This window comes from Rutidosis leptorrhynchoides, chromosome 9 (genome assembly GCF_046630445.1).
Source record: "Rutidosis leptorrhynchoides isolate AG116_Rl617_1_P2 chromosome 9, CSIRO_AGI_Rlap_v1, whole genome shotgun sequence".
Taxonomy (NCBI): domain Eukaryota; kingdom Viridiplantae; phylum Streptophyta; class Magnoliopsida; order Asterales; family Asteraceae; genus Rutidosis; species Rutidosis leptorrhynchoides.
Window position 1 is genome coordinate 260,108,795 of NC_092341.1, and position 24,332 is coordinate 260,133,126.

Sequence of the window (24,332 nt, forward strand, 5' to 3'; positions counted from 1 at the left end):
TATTTTTTAATCACGTGACTTGCACACGGGTGGAATTTAACGGAACTTAATGAAAATATGAGTTTAAGGACTCTTTGTGCAGTTTTTGATTGGGAGAGATGAAAACGGATAAAAGAATGTAACATTGGGATAATTTGAGCAATTTTGTCGATTATGTTTTATCCACACTTTTTCAAACTTCTAAAATGTATTGCTATTTTACACCTTGAACTTTTTACAATTATGCAAATGTATAACATATATACATGCTAGAGAAAAAACCAAATAAATTGGATTCTATTAGCTAATTCGTGCTTTTCTCGATTACATAAAAAACTTTATACAAATCAAAGCTTTAAAAAAGAAGAAAAAAGAACCAAAAATAAAACTAAATACACTTGCACTAAAGATTTATAAACCAACATTATTGAAAAATGTAACTTTCATCTTGGACCAGAGAGTTCAATAGCTTGTCCAAGTAATGATGAGTCATCAGTAAGATCGGAATATCTTTCCGATGATGAAAGCTCGGGTGTTCTAAATTTTCCGGCAGACTCGATACCTTGTGAAGCTTCCCATCTTTCGGCTGACCCGTCACCTTCCAACATTCGTACAACTTCCGACATCTTTGGTCTATGTCCCGGAAGATATTGTGTGCACAACAATGCCACTTTTACAAGCTCTTCTAACTCCATTATGTCATAACTGTTTTTTAAATGTTTGTCAACTAATACATCTAGTTTCTTTTCTTGATGGATCTTTTTCACCTGAAAAAAAAATCATTTTTTTTAGGTAATGTAGTACATTTTCTGAAGTCTTAGCATAAAGTTTAGAACTTTGATGGAAAACAATGTCCAAAGCACATTTTTGGTTATGGTCCTCACATGCATTGCTTGATTGTACAGTACAAGTTATTAATGCATAAGATCATGAAGCATATGGCTTACCCAATCAAGCATAGCTCCTTTTTGGTTTGCAGCCTTGCCAAATTCTAATGCCCGTTGTCCGGTTATGAGTTCAAGGAGCAGGATTCCGAAACCAAAAACATCGGTCTTTTCAGATGACTGGCCCGTCGAGAGATACTCTGGTGCTATATGGCCCACAGTGCCTCTAACTGCAGTCGTTACATGAGAATCTTGGTGGTTTAAAAGTTTCGCTAGCCCAAAATCACCAACAACGGCTTCACAAGACTCATCGAGTAATATATTTGCGGCCTTCACGTCTCTATGAATAATTTTCGGATCACATTGCTCATGAAGGTACAACAATCCTCTTCCTGCACCTAATGCAATCTTCTTTCGTGTGGCCCAATCCAAAACTGGTTTCGCTGCAATGTACAACATCACGTAGCATGTAAGTCTTGTAGTAAACGGGTAAGGTTTTCCCTTCCGGGGAAAGGTGAACTTAGATGTACGTGGGCCCCAACCACTGGTCTATCTTGGGATGGTTATGTAAATCTTGACGTATGTTCATAATTTTCATAGTATCTTGAAACAAACATACTTGTTAATTGTGTGACTGTTTTCCTATATGGTACAACAGTTTAATAAATACATAACACTGTTCTGTATTTTTGTCATAGGATAGAACTATTGCATGTACAATGTACAATGTAGACTACTACCGTTATTGAAATCATATATTCTGTCGTTGGAGTTTAATGCATCTAACTAAGGACAGTAGGTATAATGATTATTAGATTTAACTCCCATCCAAACAACCCTGCAGTTATAAGTTTTATCATAAGATATGCATAGTGGAAACTTGTACTACACAACAAATGATGCATAGAGTACTTGTACCGAGTAGCCTTCAATACATTGTTAAATTTCAGATCTTGTTTTCATGTTTATTCAATGTTTAATGACCAAATGAGCCATGAGTACATCATGCAATAACTACTAATATGCAAAGTTAAAGTTAAAAAAGTACATGTATTTATGCACAATGTACATGTATAATGCAGTAATAATGGTGAATTATATCTACCTTTGAGACGAGAAGTTACACTGCCATTGGACATATAAGGGTATACTAACAGCTTTTCGGTTGGTGTCATACAAAATCCATATAATCTGAGGAGATTGCGGTGCACAGCTAGGCTGATCATCTCAACTTCGGTTTGAAATTGTCGTTCTCCGCCAGTGGCACCGCCATCTTTCAGCCGCTTGACCGCCACTGTTGTCCCATCTTGAAGTGTCCCTTTGTACACCTGCCCAAAACCTCCTTTTCCCAATATGTACTTGTTGCTGAAGTTGTGTGTTGCGATTTGAAGTTCTCGAAACTGAAACTTCCTTAAATTTCCTAGCGAAACGTCTTCGTGATGCTTATCTGCATTTTTTTTATCAATGATATTATTATCATAGGTTAAATAACAAGCTAGATACAAGTAAATATGATTATGCTGATTCTAGTCAACCAGAAAATGAGACACACCTTGACCTTTTAAGTCAAAGGAAGCAATTTTCAAATTTATAGTAATTAAAATCTGTTTTTTCATTGCTAGTAATTTTCAACGAACACATTATATAACCTGCAGCATCTACAAAAGTGAACTCCAGGTTTGAAATTATCATACAATGAACATGGAATTAGATTCTGAACAGAAACTGGTTTGACCTTGAAAGTCAAAGTGTATCATTTTGTTTGAATGGAACTATGGAAGTAGCAATTAATTCACAAACCTTTGACATCAAAAAAAGGTTTTCGATTACGCCTTCGCCTCCAAAATATCAACGCGAGTCCAAACATTAACAAAACGATGCAACTGAGGCTAGTACCGACAGCAATAGCAGTTTTAGGACGTTTTCGTTTTGATTGAGCACCAGCAGCTTTAAGTAATTAACAAAATCAAACACCATTAAAGATTTAAAGATTAGCAAAGACCCTTAGTTAGTTATGTCATTAAGATGCAAGTTTGCAAAAATCGCTACTTGGGGAGTACTTGATCGGGACTTTTTAGGGAGTACTCAGATGTTAACCAAGTTTGACTTGACCAATTTTGATAGAGTTTTGACCGATTTTCAAAGTAATCCCGAGATTTGACTGAATTTTGACCGTAATTCCAAGTTTGACCGATTTTTAACCAAGTTTGACTGAGTACATTACTCCCCCGAGTTGCAAAAACCAACAACTCGCCGAGTAATTTGCAACACTATACAAATGTATTCAACATGATTTGGATCATACATTGTGTGGTGTTTAATGGCATGGAGATGGGCATAAGTGTCATTCCAAAGCATTGGTGCTCAGATCCTGTTGGGCACATTAGAGGGTTCCCGACAATGCTGCAAATTGGAGTAATAAACAGTAATTTTATCAACTTAGTGTCATTAACGCATTAAATTGTTGTACAGTACAAGTATACAAAAAGTTACTTGAAGGTCTTGGACGGAAATCTAGGAACAGGGCCACTTAAATTATTGAAGGACAAGTCTCTGCAATGAACACAAAACAAGAAGACTCAGAATAACATACACATTGTAGATATATACATACGAAAGTGTATATGTATACACACTAATCATAAATTAAAAGAAATTGAGTGACAATCTTACACAAATGCAAGTTGGGTCATGTTAGCTACTGATTCTGGTATTAGCCCAGAAAGACTGTTGTTGTTTAATCTCCTGAAAAAGGTACAAATTTGAAGCTCAAAAACAAACACAAAATTAAAACCCTAAAATGGGTTTAAATTCATAATTAGATAAGCAAGCATACATGTATTGCAGGGCTGTTAAGTGACCTAAAGAAGATGGAATTTTATTGGTGAAATGATTATCAGAAAGATCAAGTGTTTGAAGATTCTTCAGTTTACCAATGTCTTCTGGGATTGGCCCTGTAATGTTATTATTCTGCAACAATCTGCATCAAGAATCAATCTTTTAATAAACCCTAAAAAACCCAATTTTACTACAATCTAATGAGTGCTTACATAATCTGAAGATTGGTAAGGTTGCCAATGCTTGAAGAAAGTGTCCCAGATAAATTTTGACTAGGTGTCCCCCTGAAAAATGATCATATTACAAGCAATAAAAAATAGTAAAAATTTCAAAACTTTAGACATATTATATACATACACACACAAACACACATTTACTGTGTGAAGATTTTGCAGAAAGACTTACAATCCAATGACTAAACCTTCAGAAGAGCAGGTGATCATAGTCCAACTACATGGATCAACAGCATCAGCATCCCAATTTTCAAGAACACTATGAGGGTCCAATAATGCAGCTTTTATACCCATTAGAGCTTGAACTGTAAATCACAATACCCATTATGAAAAAATTCAATCTTTGAGGTTTTAGGACATTAGTTTATAAAAAAGATGAAAATTTACCTTCAAAGTTGACACCTTTTGGTGAAAGCAAGCCATTTGAACACACACAAAACCACAAAAACAGGAAAGAAAATGCAACAATCTTTCCCTGTACTCTCATTTTAATACTAAAAGAGTTGAATGATTAGAAAAATCAATGAGGTTATAATGTGTATTTGAGTAAATTATGTTTGGTTGAATGTGTGCTTCTTCTATGCTTTTAGTTTATGAAACTTGATGATGACTATTTTTCAAAAAATCTGAAAATCCAAGAAAAAGCAATATAAGACCACTTTTGTTGTTTTTTTGCAGTAGATAGAGATTTTAGCATGCCTGTCACTCATGCCTCATGGGGCAGGGGTTAAGGGAAAAGGAATATATAAACAAATGAATATAAAACATTACTCTTTGTAGTAATATTGTAATATTGTAATAATAATATAGAAACAGAAAAACATTATAAAACACACCACTTTTTGATCCATGTATATTTTTGTCTCATAAAATCACAGTTATGCCCCTAGTGTGTTGAACTTATATTATTAAAGTAAGTATAATTAAGGGTAAAATAGGTAAATAGGTGTGCATGGATCAAAAAGTGGTGTGTGAGGATTATCTCTTAGTTAGTCATAGTTATACACTTATAGTTATTGTATAAATAATAATTAGAAATCAAATATGATAGTATATTGAACTGTTTTAAAGTTGTAACTGTTGGAATTGATGAACTTGAAATGGAATAATCAACAAACAGATAAAGATAAATTTGTTCAATGATATCTACAAGGCTTTTACTTATTTTGTATTTTGGGAACCTAAATTAATCAAGAGGACAAAGAAGAAAATGTTAAATTTATGGGTTATATGATCACTAGTCATGTTATAGTCTAGATATCTGTTCTTCAGTTTTATAGTTTTTTTAAAGGATTATTAATGAATTTTAAGGTAGAGACAATGAGGAATCAAACATTCCCTGATATTGGCCATCCAACATACTCACAAAAGCAATATTTGTTTTAAGAAAATAATACATAGAATTTGAGAACCTTGGGTCCTCAGGTTAGCTTAAGATCTTGAATTTGGTAATTTTTGGGTGGTAGGTTGGGAGTTGGGGAATGTGTAAATTATAAATGATTGTTGATTTCATGATCCATTTTGTGGTTTGAGTTCGTATTTGTGTAACTAGTTGGTTTCCTCGGTTAGTCATTGTGTGTGGTTTGCTTTGGTAACTTCTCAATGATTGCTAATTTGAGCTGATTTAAGGATTACGATGGCTTTTGGTCGACAAGTTTTATTGGGGTCTGGTGGCATGGGTCTCTCAGTAGGTCAATTTAGCTCGGTTGGTACATGTTTCATCGCATGATGTACAAGTAACTATGACATAATAAACAAATGAGGTTGCTCTTCTCACATTATTATGTTGAAAGACGATTACTTTTACATACATGTACTCGATTCTACCAGATTATCTCACAAGGGTTTCTGTGTTGAAGGTGTAAAGAAGTTTAAACAAAGAAAAGCGTGTCTGATGGATGTCGCGGATCAGGACATGATCTCGCAGATCGGAAGCCAAGGGGTCAAGATGTAAGATTAATTTTTGAGGAGTTAGTCTAATTGGTGTCGTGTAACACCCTGTCAGAATCCACTAACGGTGTATTAACCTCCGGTTCCACAGTTAACGGTCACACCCTCTATATGAGACGTTTTTCGAAAAGCATTCGCATTAATTTCAATAAACGTTGTCATTAAATGTAAAGTAATTCAAAAACAGTTTCATTAATGACTAAAAATAAATAATCCCAAACATTATTTAAAGTAAATAGTTTTTAAAATGCGAATGTAAGTGTCTGTAACAAAAGTAATATTGGACTCCAATCCAGTGCATGCAACCAAACAAGCATGTAGTCATCAAAGTAGCGGAAGCGTATACCTCTAGAGACCTGAGATAAAACATGAAAACAGGTCAACAAAATTGTTGAGTGAATCTACAGGTATAGTAAATCAGTTATCGTTTGTTAGACCACGAGATTTCGTTCAAAGCATCGTAAAAGTTACACATATGTTATGAACACTTGAATATAAAGCTTTAACCTGCGAATATCTAAACGCTTAGCGACTTCCTTTACCCTATGATAGCATACACTGATCAAGTGTACAAGTTACGAAGTAATATGCACCCGTTCGTTGGGTGAGGCTGTCAAACATAACGGATCTGTCCCTATGATTCGAGCTTACAAATGTAATTAAGATATTCAAGCTAAGGGCTTTTTGATCAAACTCATATGTATATTCATTTTAGTACTCGTGTCTAATTCGTAAAACTGTTTAAAACAGCATGTTATCTCATCCCAAAAAGAAAAGTGTATGGGACTATAGACTCACCTTAAGTGCACTTGAAATTTTGCACAAGCAACAAGTTGTCGGTTAATTAAGTTCGAGTAATGTAACCTATATATCAATATATAGTTACATAAGTCTATTTCAATGTAGAGTGATCCATAGTATAGTTGTCATATTGCTCAGACCGACACGCTTGTAAAGTAAAAGTCAAAACAAAGTCAACTAGTTCATGCAAGTCAAACAAAAGTCAAACTCGGTCAAGTTGGTCAACCCATGTCAACTACATCAGTAGGTCATGTCAATGATGTTACAAATTCAAACCAAGGTTAACTCATAAGTTTCAGACATTCGTTCGTCAATTTCACGTTTTCAAGTTCGGTTACCGTAAGTGTTCACGAAAGTCATGCAAACGAACAAGCATCATTCACAATTTACAAATCAAGAAAATATGGCAAACTCCAGATCATAAGTACATGTCATAAGCTTTCTAAAAAGACCAATACGCTATCATACGATTCCTAAAACTCACGTAGCATGCAAATCTTTTAGTTCAGTTTCTGCATGCGCATCAGTTTTATAAAAATTCTCATTTATTACAGAAAAATGTAAATCATACTATACCAGTGGAAGATGATCACAAAAACCTCAAAGTTTAATCTATAAAAAGATCTAAGCATTTAATATAGCCAACTTATACAGGTTTGCCAATCAAGTCGGTCTTTCTGATTTAGACAGAATTCAGACCTATTGTTTTAGCACACATAAAAAACATAGCATATTGAGTTTTCAGAGGTTAACATGCAAATGAGATATGTTCCTTAATATCTAAATAACAACTTTTCAGAAGCTCAAGTTCCAAAACAATTTCTATTTCATGCTAGGCTATTATCTATGCATACGAGAAAGTTTCGACTCTGTTCAGGTAGTCATTTTCGGGTGCGATTATCCGAACATCTAGAGACAATTAGCACACAAGGTCTACATGAAATATTAAGTACTCATCATGAAATTTTCAAAATACAAAGGCTTTTTTTCCAGAAAACAAGTTAAGTGGTCGTTTACCTCAATCCAAAAGCGTTGTTTAGCAAGTTTTATCGTATACGGTTAAGTAAGAATAAAACGAGTTTTACAAATCCAAACGACATGATATCCTAATCCAAATTGAGTGCTTTTCAATTATCTTGCCAATGGTAATCAGATCATGCATCAATTCACAACACACAAATCGCAGTTTTCTGATTTAAGCACAATAATATGTTAAAAATTCAAATAAGCATATCTAGAGCAATACATAACGAAATCAAGTGATTCTTGCGAGCAAAGTTATTAATTTTTTGATACTTTTCATCTAGATACTTTTTATTTACAGAAAACTTGATTACAATGTCAGTAGCATTCCTTTTAAATTCATGATTTAACCTAAACATGCAAACCGAGCAAAATAATGACTAGTAACGCATACGCACGCAATCAATTGAGCAATAAAATATATATTACTATGTAATAATGATAAAATTCAGTTTTATAAAACTAGGATTATAAATTATACCTTAAAAACACAATTTATTGATACTAGCGCGTAGAGGACGATCAAAAGAATCACTTTCGTGTTGAAGGTTTAATCAAACAAGCAAAATTGATTGTGGTTCTTGGGGTGGTGATGATCGAAGACCAAAGGGAGGGAGGAATAGGGTTTCTTTTGATTGAATTAGGTTAGAATGGATGTCCAGTGTTTTGTTTTTGCTAGTTATAATTAAATTAGGGCCTAAACACAACCCATTAAGCAACTAATAGACCAAATAAGTCCATTAAGAGGGTTAGGAGAGAGGGACGGCCGAATGGCCCATGGGAGGTGTTCTCGGGCTCGTTTTGCTAATTACTTGTGTTCGGGTGATCCGTTTTGTGACGACCCAAAAATTTCCGACTAAATTTAAATTTAATCTTTATATGTTTCCGACACGATAAGCAAAGTCTGTTATGTGGAATTTCAAAATTTTTGAATTTGTTTCATGAAACCATTCGACCTTTGACTATTCCCGACGATTCACGAACTATTGGTTGCAAATTAATGTATACGTATATATAGATATATAAATGTAAGTATATATATAAAAATTTGAAATAATAACAAATAAGTAAAATAATATGCAAGGTAATAAGTTGATTAAAATGAAGATATATATATATGAATATAATTTTTAAATAATTGATGATTATATGTTTATTGTAAAATATTAAAACATATAAAAATGAAATATATGTTATTATATATATATATATATATATATATATATATATATATATATATATATATATATATATAATTAGTGAATAATATATAAGTAATAAATTGTAACATAAATATATTAGATGTAACTACAAGTTAAAAATATAAATTGTTATGACAAATATTATTATTACTACTTTCATTAATATCAATATTAATATATATTAAATATTAAAATTTTAATAAATTCAATGTTATGATTATCAAAATAAATACTTAAAATACAAATATTACTATAAGAATGATTAAAATTATTTTTAGTTGTAATTTAGACATTATTAGCTAATATGATTAATACATGTATCATTTATTGATACTAGTATTATAATTATTAGTATTATCATAGTTATATGTTTCAAATTTTTTTTTATTATTATCATTATTATTTCTATGATTATTATTATTATTATTATTATTATCAGTCTCATTATTATTATTAAAAATTAACATTTATTTTTATATAATTAATATTATTATGTTCCATTATATAATTAATATACAATTATATATATATATATATATATATATATATATATATATATATATATATATATATATGTATATGTACTGTGATATATATAATTACAGATAAATATAAATACATATATATACATAAAATACAGATTTATATATATAATTAATTATACAGATATAGATAAAAAAATATATATATATACGGATATATACATACATGAATTTAAAGGAGTATGTATTCTGTTCTCAATCCCTTTTCAACTATTATTGATTTGTTTTCCTGTCTAAACTCGTACAAATCACAACATCAGGATCATAATAACAGCCAAGAATCAGTTAGCAATCCCTATCGTCTTTTTTTTTATTTATCTCTGTACCCGATTTAATTCACTGTAAATATTTAATTCCTATATAATTGAGTTATTCAAGATGTAAAGGTTACCTAATGAACTCACATTATCAATTATAAATTCCAAACACCTTTAGCAGAACCCAATTAATCGAGTTAAAGTAGAAAGAGCTGAAGAACATATTTTTTTTTTATCTGTTCTTCATTTAATTGGTCAACACTCAAATTCGAATTGAATTTCAAAATCCTTAAATGCAATTCTGTTAGAAATCTTTCATGAAAACTTTCTGGAAAGAATCATTTGCCAATTTTTTGTATCAAGTGAGAATTTTGAGGTCAAAGATTAAGTTTCAAAAGTCAAACGAATTGTTTATAAAGAAATTCGAAATTTTTCTGATGTTTTATGTTAAATTGATAAACTAGAAAGTTTCTAGGTTTGATTTAGGACTTATTTCATTCAGGAATTGTAGTCTGAAACATTGTAAAAATTCGATACCGATTTGAAGTTCATACGTATGTTCTACAGAAGAAGGAAGAGGATGAAGGATAAAATGGAAAGACGTAATAAAAATAAATAATATGAGTATTTAATCAGAAAGACGTGAATGGATCAGTGTTTAGACGTTTGGTTGGGGAGCGAGAGGTAGCGGGTTCGAGCCCGGTACATGGCATTTTTTTAGGAAGGCTTTTAAGGTTCGTGAATCCAAGGCCAACCCCTGCATTTGTTCAATGTCATCATGTATATTTTTACTACAAAATACAGTATTGTGAGTTCATTTGATTCCTTTTTACTCTTTACATTTTTGGGACTGAGAATACATGCGTTGTTTTTACAACTGCTTTATTAAATGCTTTTGAAATATATTTTGAACTGCGAATGCATGAAATGCTTTTATAAATGTTTGACGAGATAGACACAAGCAAAACATTCCTCGAATGAATTATTATGCAGACAGAAGTTCTGCGGATTATTATTGAATTATGTGGACATGCTAATTGCCACCATTGAATTATGTGGACATGATAATTGCCACCATTGAATTATGTGGACATGATAATTGCCACCATTGAATTACGTAGACATGATAATTGCCACCATTGAATTATGTGGACATGATAATTGCCACCATTGAATTACGTGGACATGATAATTGCCACCATTGAATTACGTGGACATGATAATTGCCACCAATTGATGTGAATGTTATGTATCGAGAGAATGATTTTTATACACAGGTTATGTGTATTAGTTTTTGTGCACGAGATATGTGTACGGTTACTAAGATTTATGAAAAATGGATTGCGTACACGAGAAAGGTGTACTGTATTTAAAAGATATCGCATGTACATTATAGGTGGGTGTAGGTTTCGGGCCTATTTGTACCATGCAGCATTTAAATCTTGTGGTCTATCAAAATGATGAATTTTATTGTTTTATGATAAACCTATGAACTCACCAACCTTTTGGTTGACACTTGAAAGCATGTTTATTCTCAGGTATGAAAGAAATCTTTCGTTGTGCATTTGCTCATTTTAGAGATATTACTTGGAGTCATTCATGACATATTTCAAAAGACGTTGCATTCTAGTCGTTGAGTTCATCAAGAATATTATTAAGTCATTTATAGTTGGATATGTTAAGAATTGGTATGCACACCATCAACTTTCGATGTGATTGAAGTATGTCTTTTATAAAACGAATGCAATGTTTGTAAAATGTATCATTTAGAGGTCAGGTACCTCGCGATGTAACTAAATGTAATGTATTCATCCAGATGGATTAGGACGGGTCATTAAAGTTGGTATCAGAGCGGTGGTCTTAGCGAACCAGCTCTTGCATTAGTGTGTCTAACTGATAGTTGTTTAGATGCATTAGTGGGTCTGAACTTCGACCGTGTCTGCATGTCAAAAGTTTTGCTTATCATTTTGTGTCGAAAATTACCTGCTTATCATTCTTAGGGAATCACTTGCTTATCATTCTTAGTCTAGACACATCTTACTGCATTGATTGCATGAATAATGTATTGACAAAATTCATATCTTAGCGTATCTGCTAATTCATATCTTAGCGTATCTATTACTGTAAACTTTGCCTGACATATTCCGTAAATTCCTCCGTAATCTACGAAATTTTTTGTTCTATATATATAAATATATTCTATGTAATTAGAATACCATCCGACATCCGAAAATCATTTTATACCGAAAAACCCTTTACTCAATAGTACGAAATGGAACTCGTTACTAGTTCAAGTTCTTCGGAATCCGACAACTATTCCAACATGGATGTTCACACTACCTCCGGAAGCAGCATCACCAGAATGAACCAACCAATCAGCCATCCCCAATTCATCTGATGGGTTCGTAGTCTACTTAATCACTAGAGACAAGAAGAGGTGATCCCTTCCACCCACCTTATTGCCCTCTCAACGAGGAATCTGAAGCACTTACCGGCGAACCTATCCAAAAACCATTTTCAGCCTCATTTCCAGAGTATCTCGACACGATTATATTCTATCCACAATTCTAAACCTTATTCATCCACTCGTTCTGACCGACAATCATCCCGGAATAATAGAAGAAGTCAACGAGCTTCGCGCTCGAGTAATCAATTTGGAGAATATGGTGCAAAACTTAGCAGCTTCAACAACATCACCGGCACCAACAGTACCACCAACAACATAAGTTTCAACATCACATGCCTCAACATCTCATTATGTACCTCGAGCATAATCATCGTTCTACGTATCGTTCTATCTATTTTATCTTCGTTCTACATGGCGATTATGTAATCTCTAATGTTTTAGAGATTATATATTCTAGTTCTAACGAAAAATCAAATGAGGTCAATATCCTATTGACTCATTAAATCCATGATTACATCTGAAGAAAATATATATGTATATATGTTTTCATAAAGATTGTAATTAGAAATTCTTTGTACAAACTGTTAATGGTGAAAATATTTTAACGGGTAGGTAATACCCGAGGAATATTTAGCTTTTATATTAACATGTTATATTGTACATCTTTCAATTCCGATTCAGCAGTCATTTACTATCCTACTTACATCCATAGATATATGAATCCGTTCACCACAGAATAACCATTTTCATTCAATTTCATATTTGGATTTTGACTTATCAGAATCCAACAAGTGGCATAATGAAGAAAACATTTTACAAAATAAAATTTGTTAGAAACAGACAAATTAACTATGAGGAAATTTGTTAAGAATCCACGCTAACAAAATCCTAGCTAACTGTTCCTAGCTAACTGTTAATTCCGTATTACATTTTATTTATCACAATTTATTTATCGCAATTTAATTATCGCAATTTATTTATAGCAATTTAAATTCTCGTAATTTTATTTATCGTCATTTAATTTCTGTTATTTATTTTACGCACTTTATCGGGACACGTATATAATGTTTTGACATATCATATCGACGTCATCTATATATATTATTTGGAATAACCATAGACACTCTATATGATGTAATGCTCGAGTTTGCTATACAAGGTTGAGGTTGATTCTCAAATAATTTATATACTTTGAGTTGTGATCGAGTATGAGACATGTATATAATGGGTCACGACATGTATTAATTAATTCGAATATTATATTTTAAACTATATATGAATTATTGAACTGTTAACTGTGGACTATCAACTGTGGACTACTAACATTGGACAATTAAAATGAATTAAAATACTGATTATAACATATGAAACTAAATAATTCTTCAAGTTTGCCACTTGATTTCATCTTAAACCTCATTTGTATCTTGACGATTACAATCTGCGTTCAAAACTTTAATGATTCTTGAAAACACCTCAATCTAGAGGATGAACCAACCACACTTCATCTACGAAAGAAAAGGTTGATGCAAATAGTTATGCACCTGAAAAACTCTCAGAACCTGAGTAAACGTTTAACACACATATCTGTGCTAGCTCCTTTGGGATTGCTATTACCGAAAATAACATTGCAATTCTTTTCCAAATTAGCCAATTTTGTCACAGCTTCAGCAAATCAAACTTCGACTTTCACTCGGATTAGCCTTATTATAACCTTGATATATAAGTTTGCCTTTCGTCATTGTTATCGAGGAACCTTTTATATTCCGCCACATTAGCAGTAAACTTACCAACAACTTCATTGATCTTTGATTTTTTTTTCTTTCGAAAAATCATTTTATTCATTGAAATCCTATCATGTACTCATCTACATCTTGTAACAATAATTGCCATACCAACTACCGGGAATCGGCAATCAGTATTTTGAATCTCGCAACGTTGCTACATCGACCGATATATGTATACATATAACATTTATCTCTTAGAATTATGATCTTCCATTCTGAAATTCTGAAAAGCACCCAGTCTACAAATCAATACTTCAAATTCTGAAAAAGCTGAATACAACAGCAAAAACTGTACACGACCTTAACAGTCGAAGGTATAAAGATAAAGAATAAGTGTGTTGGCAAAGCTCAGAAAAGTTGGAACTAGAAAACGAATTAAACAAACCATGAAGGAGGCTGTGGACAAATCACAAAGACTAAACCTGCCCTCAAAGAATCCAAATGATTCAGTACCTGCTGAAGTTATTAACAAATACCTTGCTCCTGACTCCACACCTTTACGGACAAATCTTCTTCATCATGCTTCGATATTTGAAATTCTAAGACATCATCGTATCTTTCATTATAAATATCCTCGATATTTCTGAGGATATCTTCATAACTATTTTTATGTGAAATCAATTATCTCTTCACAATATCAGTGTTATATCATAAAGGAAACTGTTTTAGTTTCTAAATTATGAAAAATTCGAAATTTATAGTATGAATGTTTTTGAAGTAGTGTTGGGAACTGATGCATGAGTTAGTATGATATAATGACACTTGACCAACGTGATTATATTACAGTAAGTCATGCTGAGTTTTTAATGGAATGTGATGATTCACAGATCATAACGTCATCATGTGCTATGTTACATAACTCTTTCATTCTGCCTAACTTCTGAACATATCAAGAAAATATATTTCTTGATAGTTCTATTCTCAGTAATTCTGGTAATTTGACAAACTAAATCGTGCTATTACGTTCTTTTTTGTTTAGAACATTAAGTTCATTCTAAACTCCATACTTACGAATTCTGGACCATTACTCGCTTTACTAGAGGTCGAGAAGAGAATAAAAAGGCAAAGAGCTTCAAAATATAAGAGAAAATATAAAGCCCAATAACAACACGGAGGTTACAAACCGTTGATATTAATATGAATAGCAATATAAAGAGACGGTAGAATTAAGAATAGTATCACCCCAAGGTAATAGTAGGAGTAAACAGATTTTTCTGGTGGAAGATTGAAAAGAAGGATGACAGGAATGATAATTAGGAAAATATCAAGGATTAGAACTGGATTAAACATTTTCATAATCTTTTGGATGTATGAACTAAGAAAGAGAGTATAGGAATGGTGAGAATAATGGAACGGAAGAGTTTAATTTATAATGGAAATATCAGACAGAGTAATCGAGACAGATCACCGTATTTAATTATAGAGATCTTAATTTCCTGAATCACCGAAGAATTAAATCTTATATAGATTACGAAGATTTTCTCTAAATCCCTTGAATTTCGAAAATCCACCGTGACTACGTCAAAAGTTAAATCTCTATTTCACTCTTTTGTGATAACTTCACTCATACGCTTTGAATAATCGAATTGTTTTATCTGTATTACTCAATAATGATAAAACTCTACGTATCAACTCATATTCTTCATGAAAACATTTTTATTGTTAGCCATGACCACTTCACTCAAATTTTGGGACGAAATTTCTTTAACGGGTAGGTACTGTGACGACTCGGAAATTTTTGACTAAATTTAAACTTAATCTTTATATGTTTCCAACACGATAAGCAAAGTCTGTTATGCGGAATTTCAAAATTTTTGAATTTGTTTCATGAAACCATTCGACCTTTGACTATTCCCGACGATTCACGAACTATTGGTTGCAAATTAATGTATACGTATATATAGATATATAAATGTAAGTATATATATAATAATTTGAAATAATAACAAATAAGTAAAATAATATGCAAGGTAATAAGTTGGTTAAAATGAAGATATATATATATGAATATGATTTTTAAATAATTGATGATTATATGTTTATTGTAAAATATTAAAACATATAAAAATGAAATATATGTTATTATATATATATATATATATATATATATATATATATATATATATATATATATATATATATATATATATATATATATATATATAAAGATACAGATAGAGATACGTACTGATATATATATATATAATTACAGATAAATATAAATACATATATATACATAAAATACAGATTTATATATATAATTAATTATACAGATATAGATAAAAATATATATATAGGGATATATACATACAGGAATTTAAAGGAGTATGTATTCTGTTCTCAATCCCTTTTCAACTATTATTGATTTGTTTTCCTGTCTAAACTTGTACAAATCACAACATTAGGATCACAATAACAGCCAAGAATCAGTTAGAAATCCCTATCATCCTTTTATTTTATTTTTTTATCTCTGTACTCGATTTAATTCTCAGTAAATCTTTAATTCCTATATAATTGAGTTATTCAAGATGTAAAGGTTACCTAATGAACTCATATTATCACTTATAAATTCCAAACACCTTTAGCAGAACCTAATTAATCGAGTTAAAGCAGAAAGAACTGAAGAACATATTTTTTTTCCTCTGTTCTTCATTTAATTGGTCAACACTCAAATTTGAATTGAATTTCAAAATCCTTAAATGCCATTCTGTTAGAAATCTTTCATGAAAAATTTCTGGAAAGAATCATTTGCCAATTTTTTGTATCACGTGAGAATTTTGAGGTCAAAGATTAAGTTTCAAAAGTCAAACGAATTGTTTATAAAGAAATTCAAAATTTTTCTGATGTTTTATGTTAAATTGATAAACCAGAAAGATTCTAGGTTTGATTTAGGACTTATTTCATTCAGGAATTGTAGTCTGAAACATTGTAAAAATTCGAAACCGATTTGAAGTTCATACGTATGTTCTACAGAAGAAGGAAGAGGATGAAGGATAAAACAGAAAGACGTAATAAAAATAAATAATATGAGCATTTAATCAGAAAGACGTGAATGGATCAGTGGTTAGACGTTTGGTTGGGGAGCGAGAGGTAACGGGTTCGAGCCCAGTACATGGCATTTTTTTAGGAAGGCTTTTAAGGTTCGTGAATCCAAGGCCAACCCTGCATTTGTTCAATATCATCATGTGTATTTTTACTACAAAATACAGTATTGTGAGTTCATTTGATTCCCTTTTACTCTTTACATTTTTGGGACTGAGAATACATGCGTTGTTTTTACAAATGCTTTATTAAATGCTTTTGAAATATATTTTGAACTGCGAATACATGAAATTCTTTTATAAATGTTTGACGAGATAGACACAAGCAAAACATTCCTCGAATGAATTATTATGCAGACAGAAGTTCTGCGGATTATTATTGAATTATGTGGACATGATAATTGCCACCATTGAATTATGTAGACATGATAATTGCCACCATTGAATTATGTGGACATGATAATTGCCACCATTGAATTATGTGAACATGATAATTTCCACCATTGAATTATGTGGACATGATAATTGCCACCATTGAATTATGTGGACATGATAATTGTCACTATTGATTTATGTGGACATGATAATTGCCACCAATTGATGTGAATGTTATGTATCGAGAGAATGATTTTTATACACAGGTTATGTGTATTAGTTTTTGTGCACGAGATATGTGTACGGTTACTAAGATTTATGAAAAATGGATTGCGTACACGAAAAAGGTGTACTGTATTTAAAAGATATCGCATGTACATTACAGGTGGGTGTAGGATTCGGGCCCATTTGCACCATGCAGCATTTAAATCTTGTGGTCTATCAAAATGATGAATTTTATTGTTTTATGATAAACCTATGAACTCACCAACCTTTTGGTTGACACTTGAAAGCATGTTTATTCTCAGGTATGAAAGAAATATTCCGTTGTGCATTTGCTCATTTTAGAGATATTACTTGGAGTCATTCATGACATATTTCAAAAGACGTTGCATTCGAGTCGTTGAGTTCATCAAGAATATTATTAAGTCATTTATAGTTGGATATGTTAAGAATTGGTATGCACGCCGTCAACTTTCGATGTGATTGAAGTATGTCTTCTATAAAACGAATGCAATGTTTGTAAAATGTATCATTTAGAGGTCAGGTACCTCGCGATGTAACTAAATGTAATGTATTCGTCCAGATGGATTAGGACGGGTCATTAAATGTTTCGAGTGCCGTTAACTGTATCGAGTTCCCGGAACGTTAACCGGTCGTTAAAACGCAATCCACCAAGTTTAATTCATTAAATAAATAATAAATTAAATAAGTTTTTCTTAAAGTTAATAATTATTAAAAATAATTATTTTATTAAAAATCGAGCGTTTCGCAGTCCCGTAAGACATTTTTTGCAATTCTTAAAACCGTATCGTTTTCTTTGTATTTGAAAACATGAAATAAGTTTTCTGATTAATATATTCACATATTAATTATAGTAGTTCTCCAAGCACTAAATTTGCATTTAGTTCGATTAAATACACAAAACGCAAGTAAGTACCGTTAAATAACTTAACGGACAGTTAACGAAGTTTAACGGAAAATAGCAGGGTTGTTACATGTCGCGTTTGGATGCACAATGTAACGACCCTGGATTTTCCAACGTTTATTTATTAATAATGTTTATTATTAATACTTGTGTTTAATGAATGTATTGTTTATATACATTTACATGTTACCATACTTGACTTTAAATGCCCGAAACGTCTTTGTGACACACGAACATTACACGAATAATATTTTTAAATATTATTTACATTCATGATAAAGTTTTATTAATCATTTTAATTAACTAAGGTTACTAGTTAGTTACTTAGGCTTTTATTGGATTAATTTGTTAATTACTTGAACTTGGGCTTTCATTTATGTTAATGGATTTAAGAAGCCCACCCTACTTCTTTAATGGACTAGTTAGCCCATTTCATTATGCAAGTATTACTTTCTAACTAAACTAGATGAATTAATGTAGTAAGGAATCTATTTACCACTTACTTGCACCTAGTTCCCATGAAAGGTCACCTTATGACCAACTTTTAAGCTAATAACATGCAAGAACCTAGTAGACATTTCCCTTCCCTTTTTTGATGTAGGCCGTCGGCCTAGGAGGGGCATGGGGAGTTCAAAATTCTTTTTTTTTTTTGTTACATATTACTAGTATTACTCTCTCACTTTCTCACACACACAAGTTACTTGAAATTTTCTCTCATTTCTTTCTCTCATTCTCTCTAAATATTGTAAGTAACTTGAGCAAACTTTTCTCTTCTTTCTTTGTTTGAAAACCGAAGCAACACCTTCATCATCATCATTCTTTTGCTTGTTTAATTACTTGTCTTTGATTGTTGTTTGATTACATGTAGTTGTTGTTATTTACTTACATGTTACTAAGAATTAAACTCTTTAGTTTGTTCTTCATTTATCTTGTATTTATAAGAACACACAAGAACTAAACTCTCTAGTTTATGTTCTACATTTAATATCTTGAAAGATTGTAAGTTCATGTGTTGAAAATTATTACTTGAAGCTCATGTTGTAAACTTAAAAGTTTACTTCCTAAAGATCAAGATTTTGGCTTGAATCTTTAAAGTATGAACCACCATGAATTAGTTACTTGTATATTTAGTTTGTTACTTCATTTCTTGCATCTTTTAAATTCATGTTTGATGTTATAATGGTCAAGTGTTACTAGTTAACTTTGATCTCATTTTTCTTGAACTAAAGTTAACTTGAAAGTTCAAGAACATGGAAGTGTAACTCTTTAGTTATAACTTCATATACTTGTGATGGATCTAAGTTCTATAGCTTATGGTCTACTTATTTTGTCATAATCAAAAGCTTGTAAGCTTACATACACTTTACAAGATGAAAATCTAAGTTTTGTAACTTATGGTTTCATTAAAGTAAAGATTCAAGTATTATTACTTAGGATTTAACTTAATAACTTTAGATCTAGACCTTTAGGTCTTGGATCTTCAAGATCTAACTAAGAACTATGTTCTACATCTTAAGATCTTGATTAGTTAGTTTACATTCAAGTTTGTAGTTCAATATTACTTTTTATATTTCATGTATGTGTTAAATCTAAAACTTTGATGTAACTTTAGTTCATCAAAACACTTGCAACACATAATTGAGTTGTGCTACTTATCTTAGACTTACACTTGGGTTATTATGGTCAAAACTTGGTAAAGATGATATAAACACATCAATGAGTTGTACACTTGAAGCTATATGCATCAAGGATGAGAACCGTGATAAGCATCGAGTACCAAGAAACCCCGAAACCTACTGTTTACTATTACTGGATCTGATAAGTACGACATGAGCTACTTTAAAGATGATTTTCAGTTATCTCTGTTTGATCAGATAACTTTTCATTTAGGACTCGTCTTAATTCGAGTTACGGTTTAGGATTTATGGCCCTCCGATCGTCACTATGTCCTTTTAACGTTGTGCTGAAAATTCTGACCTACTCGCACTTAGACCGTCGCCACGGTCAAACGAAGACGAGTTTGCTTCTGGAATTTTTACCACAACTAAAGGACTCATATATGGAGCCATGGCCACTGGTCTCACCTTATTTCAGTAGGTATAGAGGCCGTGGTGACTGATCCAAGTCAGCCTTTGTTTTATACTCTTTTCATGAACGAAACGTACTTTACACTTTTTGTTTGATGATGAATGATGATGACCTTTAAGACCTAATTTACATACATTTAAACCTATTGAGACGATTTACTGACTTAGTACTATTTGACTTAGGTTGAGGACTTTCCGGACCTACGTACTTGCTTATTTTCCGACTCGACTTTACCACTACTTTACCACTGTGAGTTATAGCATCCCTTTTTACATTAACTATTTTGGGAACTGAGAATACATGCGCATTTTAAGTTTTACATACTAGGCATGAGTACTTAAACTTTATATATGTGTGGGTTATACAACGGCATAAACATTCCCTTTAGCTCGGTAACGTTTAGTAATTGGTTTTTGAACCGGTGAACGCGAATCTTAGATATGGATCCATAGGGTTTGACATCCCCACTTGGGCTAGTAGCGCTAGCATTTAACGGGTGTTTAATACTTCGTATACATACGCACTTTCCAAGTGTACTTTCAGGGGGTATAAACGTTAAGTTAGTTACCAAGTGCCCACGGTTAAACATATACTTTATCATACTGTTTTGAAACGCTCTTTGTAGCACTGAAATATCGTGGCCTACCTTACATACTATTATACTTAAACTATAGCTCACCAACCTTTGTGTTGACATTTTTAAGCATGTTTTTCTCAGGTTCTTAAGGTTGCTTCCGCTGTGTACTAGTCTTGCTGTAGACACCCGCTGCTTTAGAGATGTCACTGCATGAACGTTTTCTTGCATTCATAAACTTAATTATTTTTGAACAATGATTTGTAATGACCTGAGGGTCACGTACTATTTCTAATTGCTTCTGTTCATTGAGGCATACTTTTGATGTAAAACATTTGATGTTGGTTATGACGTCACCTTTTATCATGAATGCAAACGTATTTTGAAATAGCATATAGTGTTTGACCTTGTAATGATCCTGTTGTTGATGGTCCGTACATGATGATTTAGTACGGGGCGTCACATTTGGTATCAGAGTATTGGTTGTAGGGAATTAGGTTGCATTAGTGAGTCTAAGACCGACCCGAGTAGGATTCACTAATAGGACTAATCTACAACTTGCTAGTTTACTTGTTTCCGCTGAACTTACTGCATGCTGCTGCTTACTTTTACTGCTATATGCTGTATGCTATTGCATGATTTCACTACTGCATGCTATTATCTGCTTTCAATTGCATGATACTTGTCGTTATTGTCATGCTACTTACTGTTACACATGATCTAGACTGTTGTAGTTACTTGGCCTAATACATGCTTGCTTTATGACTTACTGACATGGAAAATTTATTTTTCCTTGTTCAGATGTCGGATATTCCACCTGCTATCATTTTGGGCAGTTTAGACTCGTCAGCCACCTCACCTACTGCTGCTGCCGACACACCGATCCCGTTACCCACCAGTGACCCCGGCGCTTCATCCTCCGGAGCTAGCAGTCATGCGCCTGCCCTAGTGGGTACTGCAGACGGAGCCCAGGACCTCCCGGAGATTCCAGCTCCACTTGCCCCGGTACCTCAGGAGCCACAGCACCATCCCGGTGGTGTTGTGATTCCCGCGGAATTTGGGGAAGGTCCATTCCGTAATCAGTATCGTCATTGGTGCCGACGCACTCCTGATGGACGTTTGGTGCCGATCCCGCCTTTTAGATACCGACAAATGATGGCAGCCCGAGGAGAGCCAGTATAGCCACCCGTGCAGCCACCTCCACATGATTCTGATGACCCTTCATCCGACGACTCATCCACAGACGACTCTAGTGACGATGACTCCGACGAGGAAGACCTTGATGATGCACCTGTTCAGCCATCCTTCACCCCGCCGAAGAAGCGGTACCGTTTCGATGGCACCATTATTCCGGGGATCAACGGAGGTCGAGCATTCACTGACGCATTTGGTCGACGTCGTAGGGTTACCGCCCGTAAGCGGCTTGTGCCTTACCCTGTTGATCCCTTCATCCGTAAGCCTTACTGCTTCGCAGCCTCTACTTCTGGAGCCGGACCGTCAGCACCACCAGCTCCACCAGCACCACCCGTACCGACTGCACCGCCTGCCCCATCATCTCCCTCTGTCGAGGAACTGATGAGGGAGGTGGAGATCCTCCGTGCTCGGGTAACTGAGCTCGAGGACCAGATGTCCCACCTATTGGATATCCTACACCCGCCTTCACCGTAGGACTTTTGTAGTGGATTTCATTATGTAATCTAGTTGTAGTTTTATGTTTCACTTATGTGTTGTACGAACTTATAAAGATGTATGCAACTTATTGTTATGAATGGAACTTTGCGTTATTTAATTCTTGCACGATATTCTATTTACATTACTGTATGATTCTATGGTATTTGTACCTGGTTGCATTACTTAATAAACATGTGATGTGTTGATTCCATGTTGGTTACCATATACCGTATTATTACTATTTGCATACTGGATTTTGACTTGAGTCAAAATTTTTGTTTAGAACACCATGGCCAACGGACGATCAACATCAACACCTACCGCAGCCCAAATCGAGGAGATGATTGCCGAAAGGGTGGCCGCAGCCATTGCGGAAATGCAACCCCAAGCTCCACCGCCACCGCCACCAGTTATTCAACCCATTCGTAATGGGTGCACGTACAAAGAGTTCCAAAGCTGCAAACCCCACAACTTCAGTGGAATAGAGGGGCCGGTTGGTCTCACTAGATGGTTTGAGAAGTTAGAATCTGTGTTTCGAGTTAGTAACTGTTCAGAGGAGAATAAAACCAAGTTTGCTTCATGCACGCTGTCTGATGGCGCACTAACGTGGTGGAACACGTTGGCTCAAGCAAAAGGTATTGATGAGGCATTTGCTACTCCATGGGAGGAGTTCAAAAGGGCCCTGATTGAGGAATATTGCCCTAGGACCGAGATCCAGAAGATGGAGATGGAATTTATGCAGTTAAAGGCCGTTGGGAACGACCTTGATAGTTACAACCGGAGGTTTTTGGAATTAGCCCTGATGTATCCGACAATGGTTACACCGGAGTTCAAACGAATGGAAAGGTACTTCTGGGGACTTCCTAAGAGCATTAAGGGAAACGTCACCTCGTCCAAGCCACCAAATGTCCCGGAAGCGATGCGCATGGCGCATACTTTAATGAATCAAATTATCATCGATGAACCAGAGAAGGCTAAGTCTGAAGCGGGTAGTAGTGAGAAGCGCAAATGGGATAACAACAGGAGAAAGACCTATGATCAAAAGCCGGCGAAGCGACATGAGGGTTTCAAAGGAAACAACAACGGTGGGAACTCCAACCCCAACTACAAGGGAACCTTACCACAATGCAAGCGGTGCTACAAGCACCATACTGGGTATTGTAACGTTGTTTATGAAAAGTGCCAACGGACTGTGAAATGTCCCGTTCATATTGATTATAAACGTTCCATATTAATTGATTTCGTTGCGAGGTTTTGACCTCTATATGAGACGTTTTTCAAAGACTGCATTCATTTTTAAAACAACCATAACCTTTATTTTATCAATAAAGGTTTTAAAAACATTACGTAGATTATCAAATAATGATAATCTAAAATATACTGTTTACACACTACCGTTACATAATGGTTTACAATAGAAATATATTACATCGACATATGTTTCTTGAATGCAGTTTTTACACAATATCATACAAACATGGACTCCAAATCTTGTCCTTATTTTAGTATGCAACAGCGGAAGCTCTTAATATTCAC

The 24,332-nt window shown here is 33.5% G+C and overlaps 1 protein-coding gene across 1 annotated transcript; it reads right to left on the minus strand.

The window, feature by feature from the left end:
• Window positions 1–294: 294 nt before the first annotated feature.
• On the minus strand, window positions 295–4,431 carry LOC139866009 (protein NSP-INTERACTING KINASE 1-like). Its single transcript, XM_071854137.1, has 11 exons — window positions 4,322–4,431; window positions 4,107–4,239; window positions 3,914–3,985; window positions 3,700–3,843; window positions 3,537–3,608; window positions 3,357–3,416; window positions 3,169–3,266; window positions 2,664–2,810; window positions 1,969–2,310; window positions 927–1,306; window positions 295–746 (listed from the first exon to the last, which is right to left on the minus strand). The coding sequence occupies exons 1-11, from the start codon at window positions 4,419–4,421 to the stop codon at window positions 423–425; spliced, it is 1,872 nt and encodes a 623-aa protein (XP_071710238.1). The 5' UTR covers window positions 4,422–4,431; the 3' UTR covers window positions 295–422.
• Between the last annotated feature and the right edge of the window lie 19,901 nt (window positions 4,432–24,332).

What these genes read in the sequence shown, in the direction of transcription:
- LOC139866009 (XM_071854137.1), bottom strand. Translation starts at nt 4,421, where the DNA reads ATGAGAGTACAGGGAAAGATTGTTGCATTTTCTTTCCTGTTTTTGTGG. An exon ending in ACCTTTTTTTGATGTCAAAG is followed by an intron (nt 2,311 to 2,663) that starts GTTTGTGAATTA and finishes AAAAAAATGCAG; the next exon opens with ATAAGCATCACGAAGACGTT. An exon ending in AAGGAGCTATGCTTGATTGG is followed by an intron (nt 747 to 926) that starts GTAAGCCATATG and finishes TTTTTTTTTCAG; the next exon opens with GTGAAAAAGATCCATCAAGA.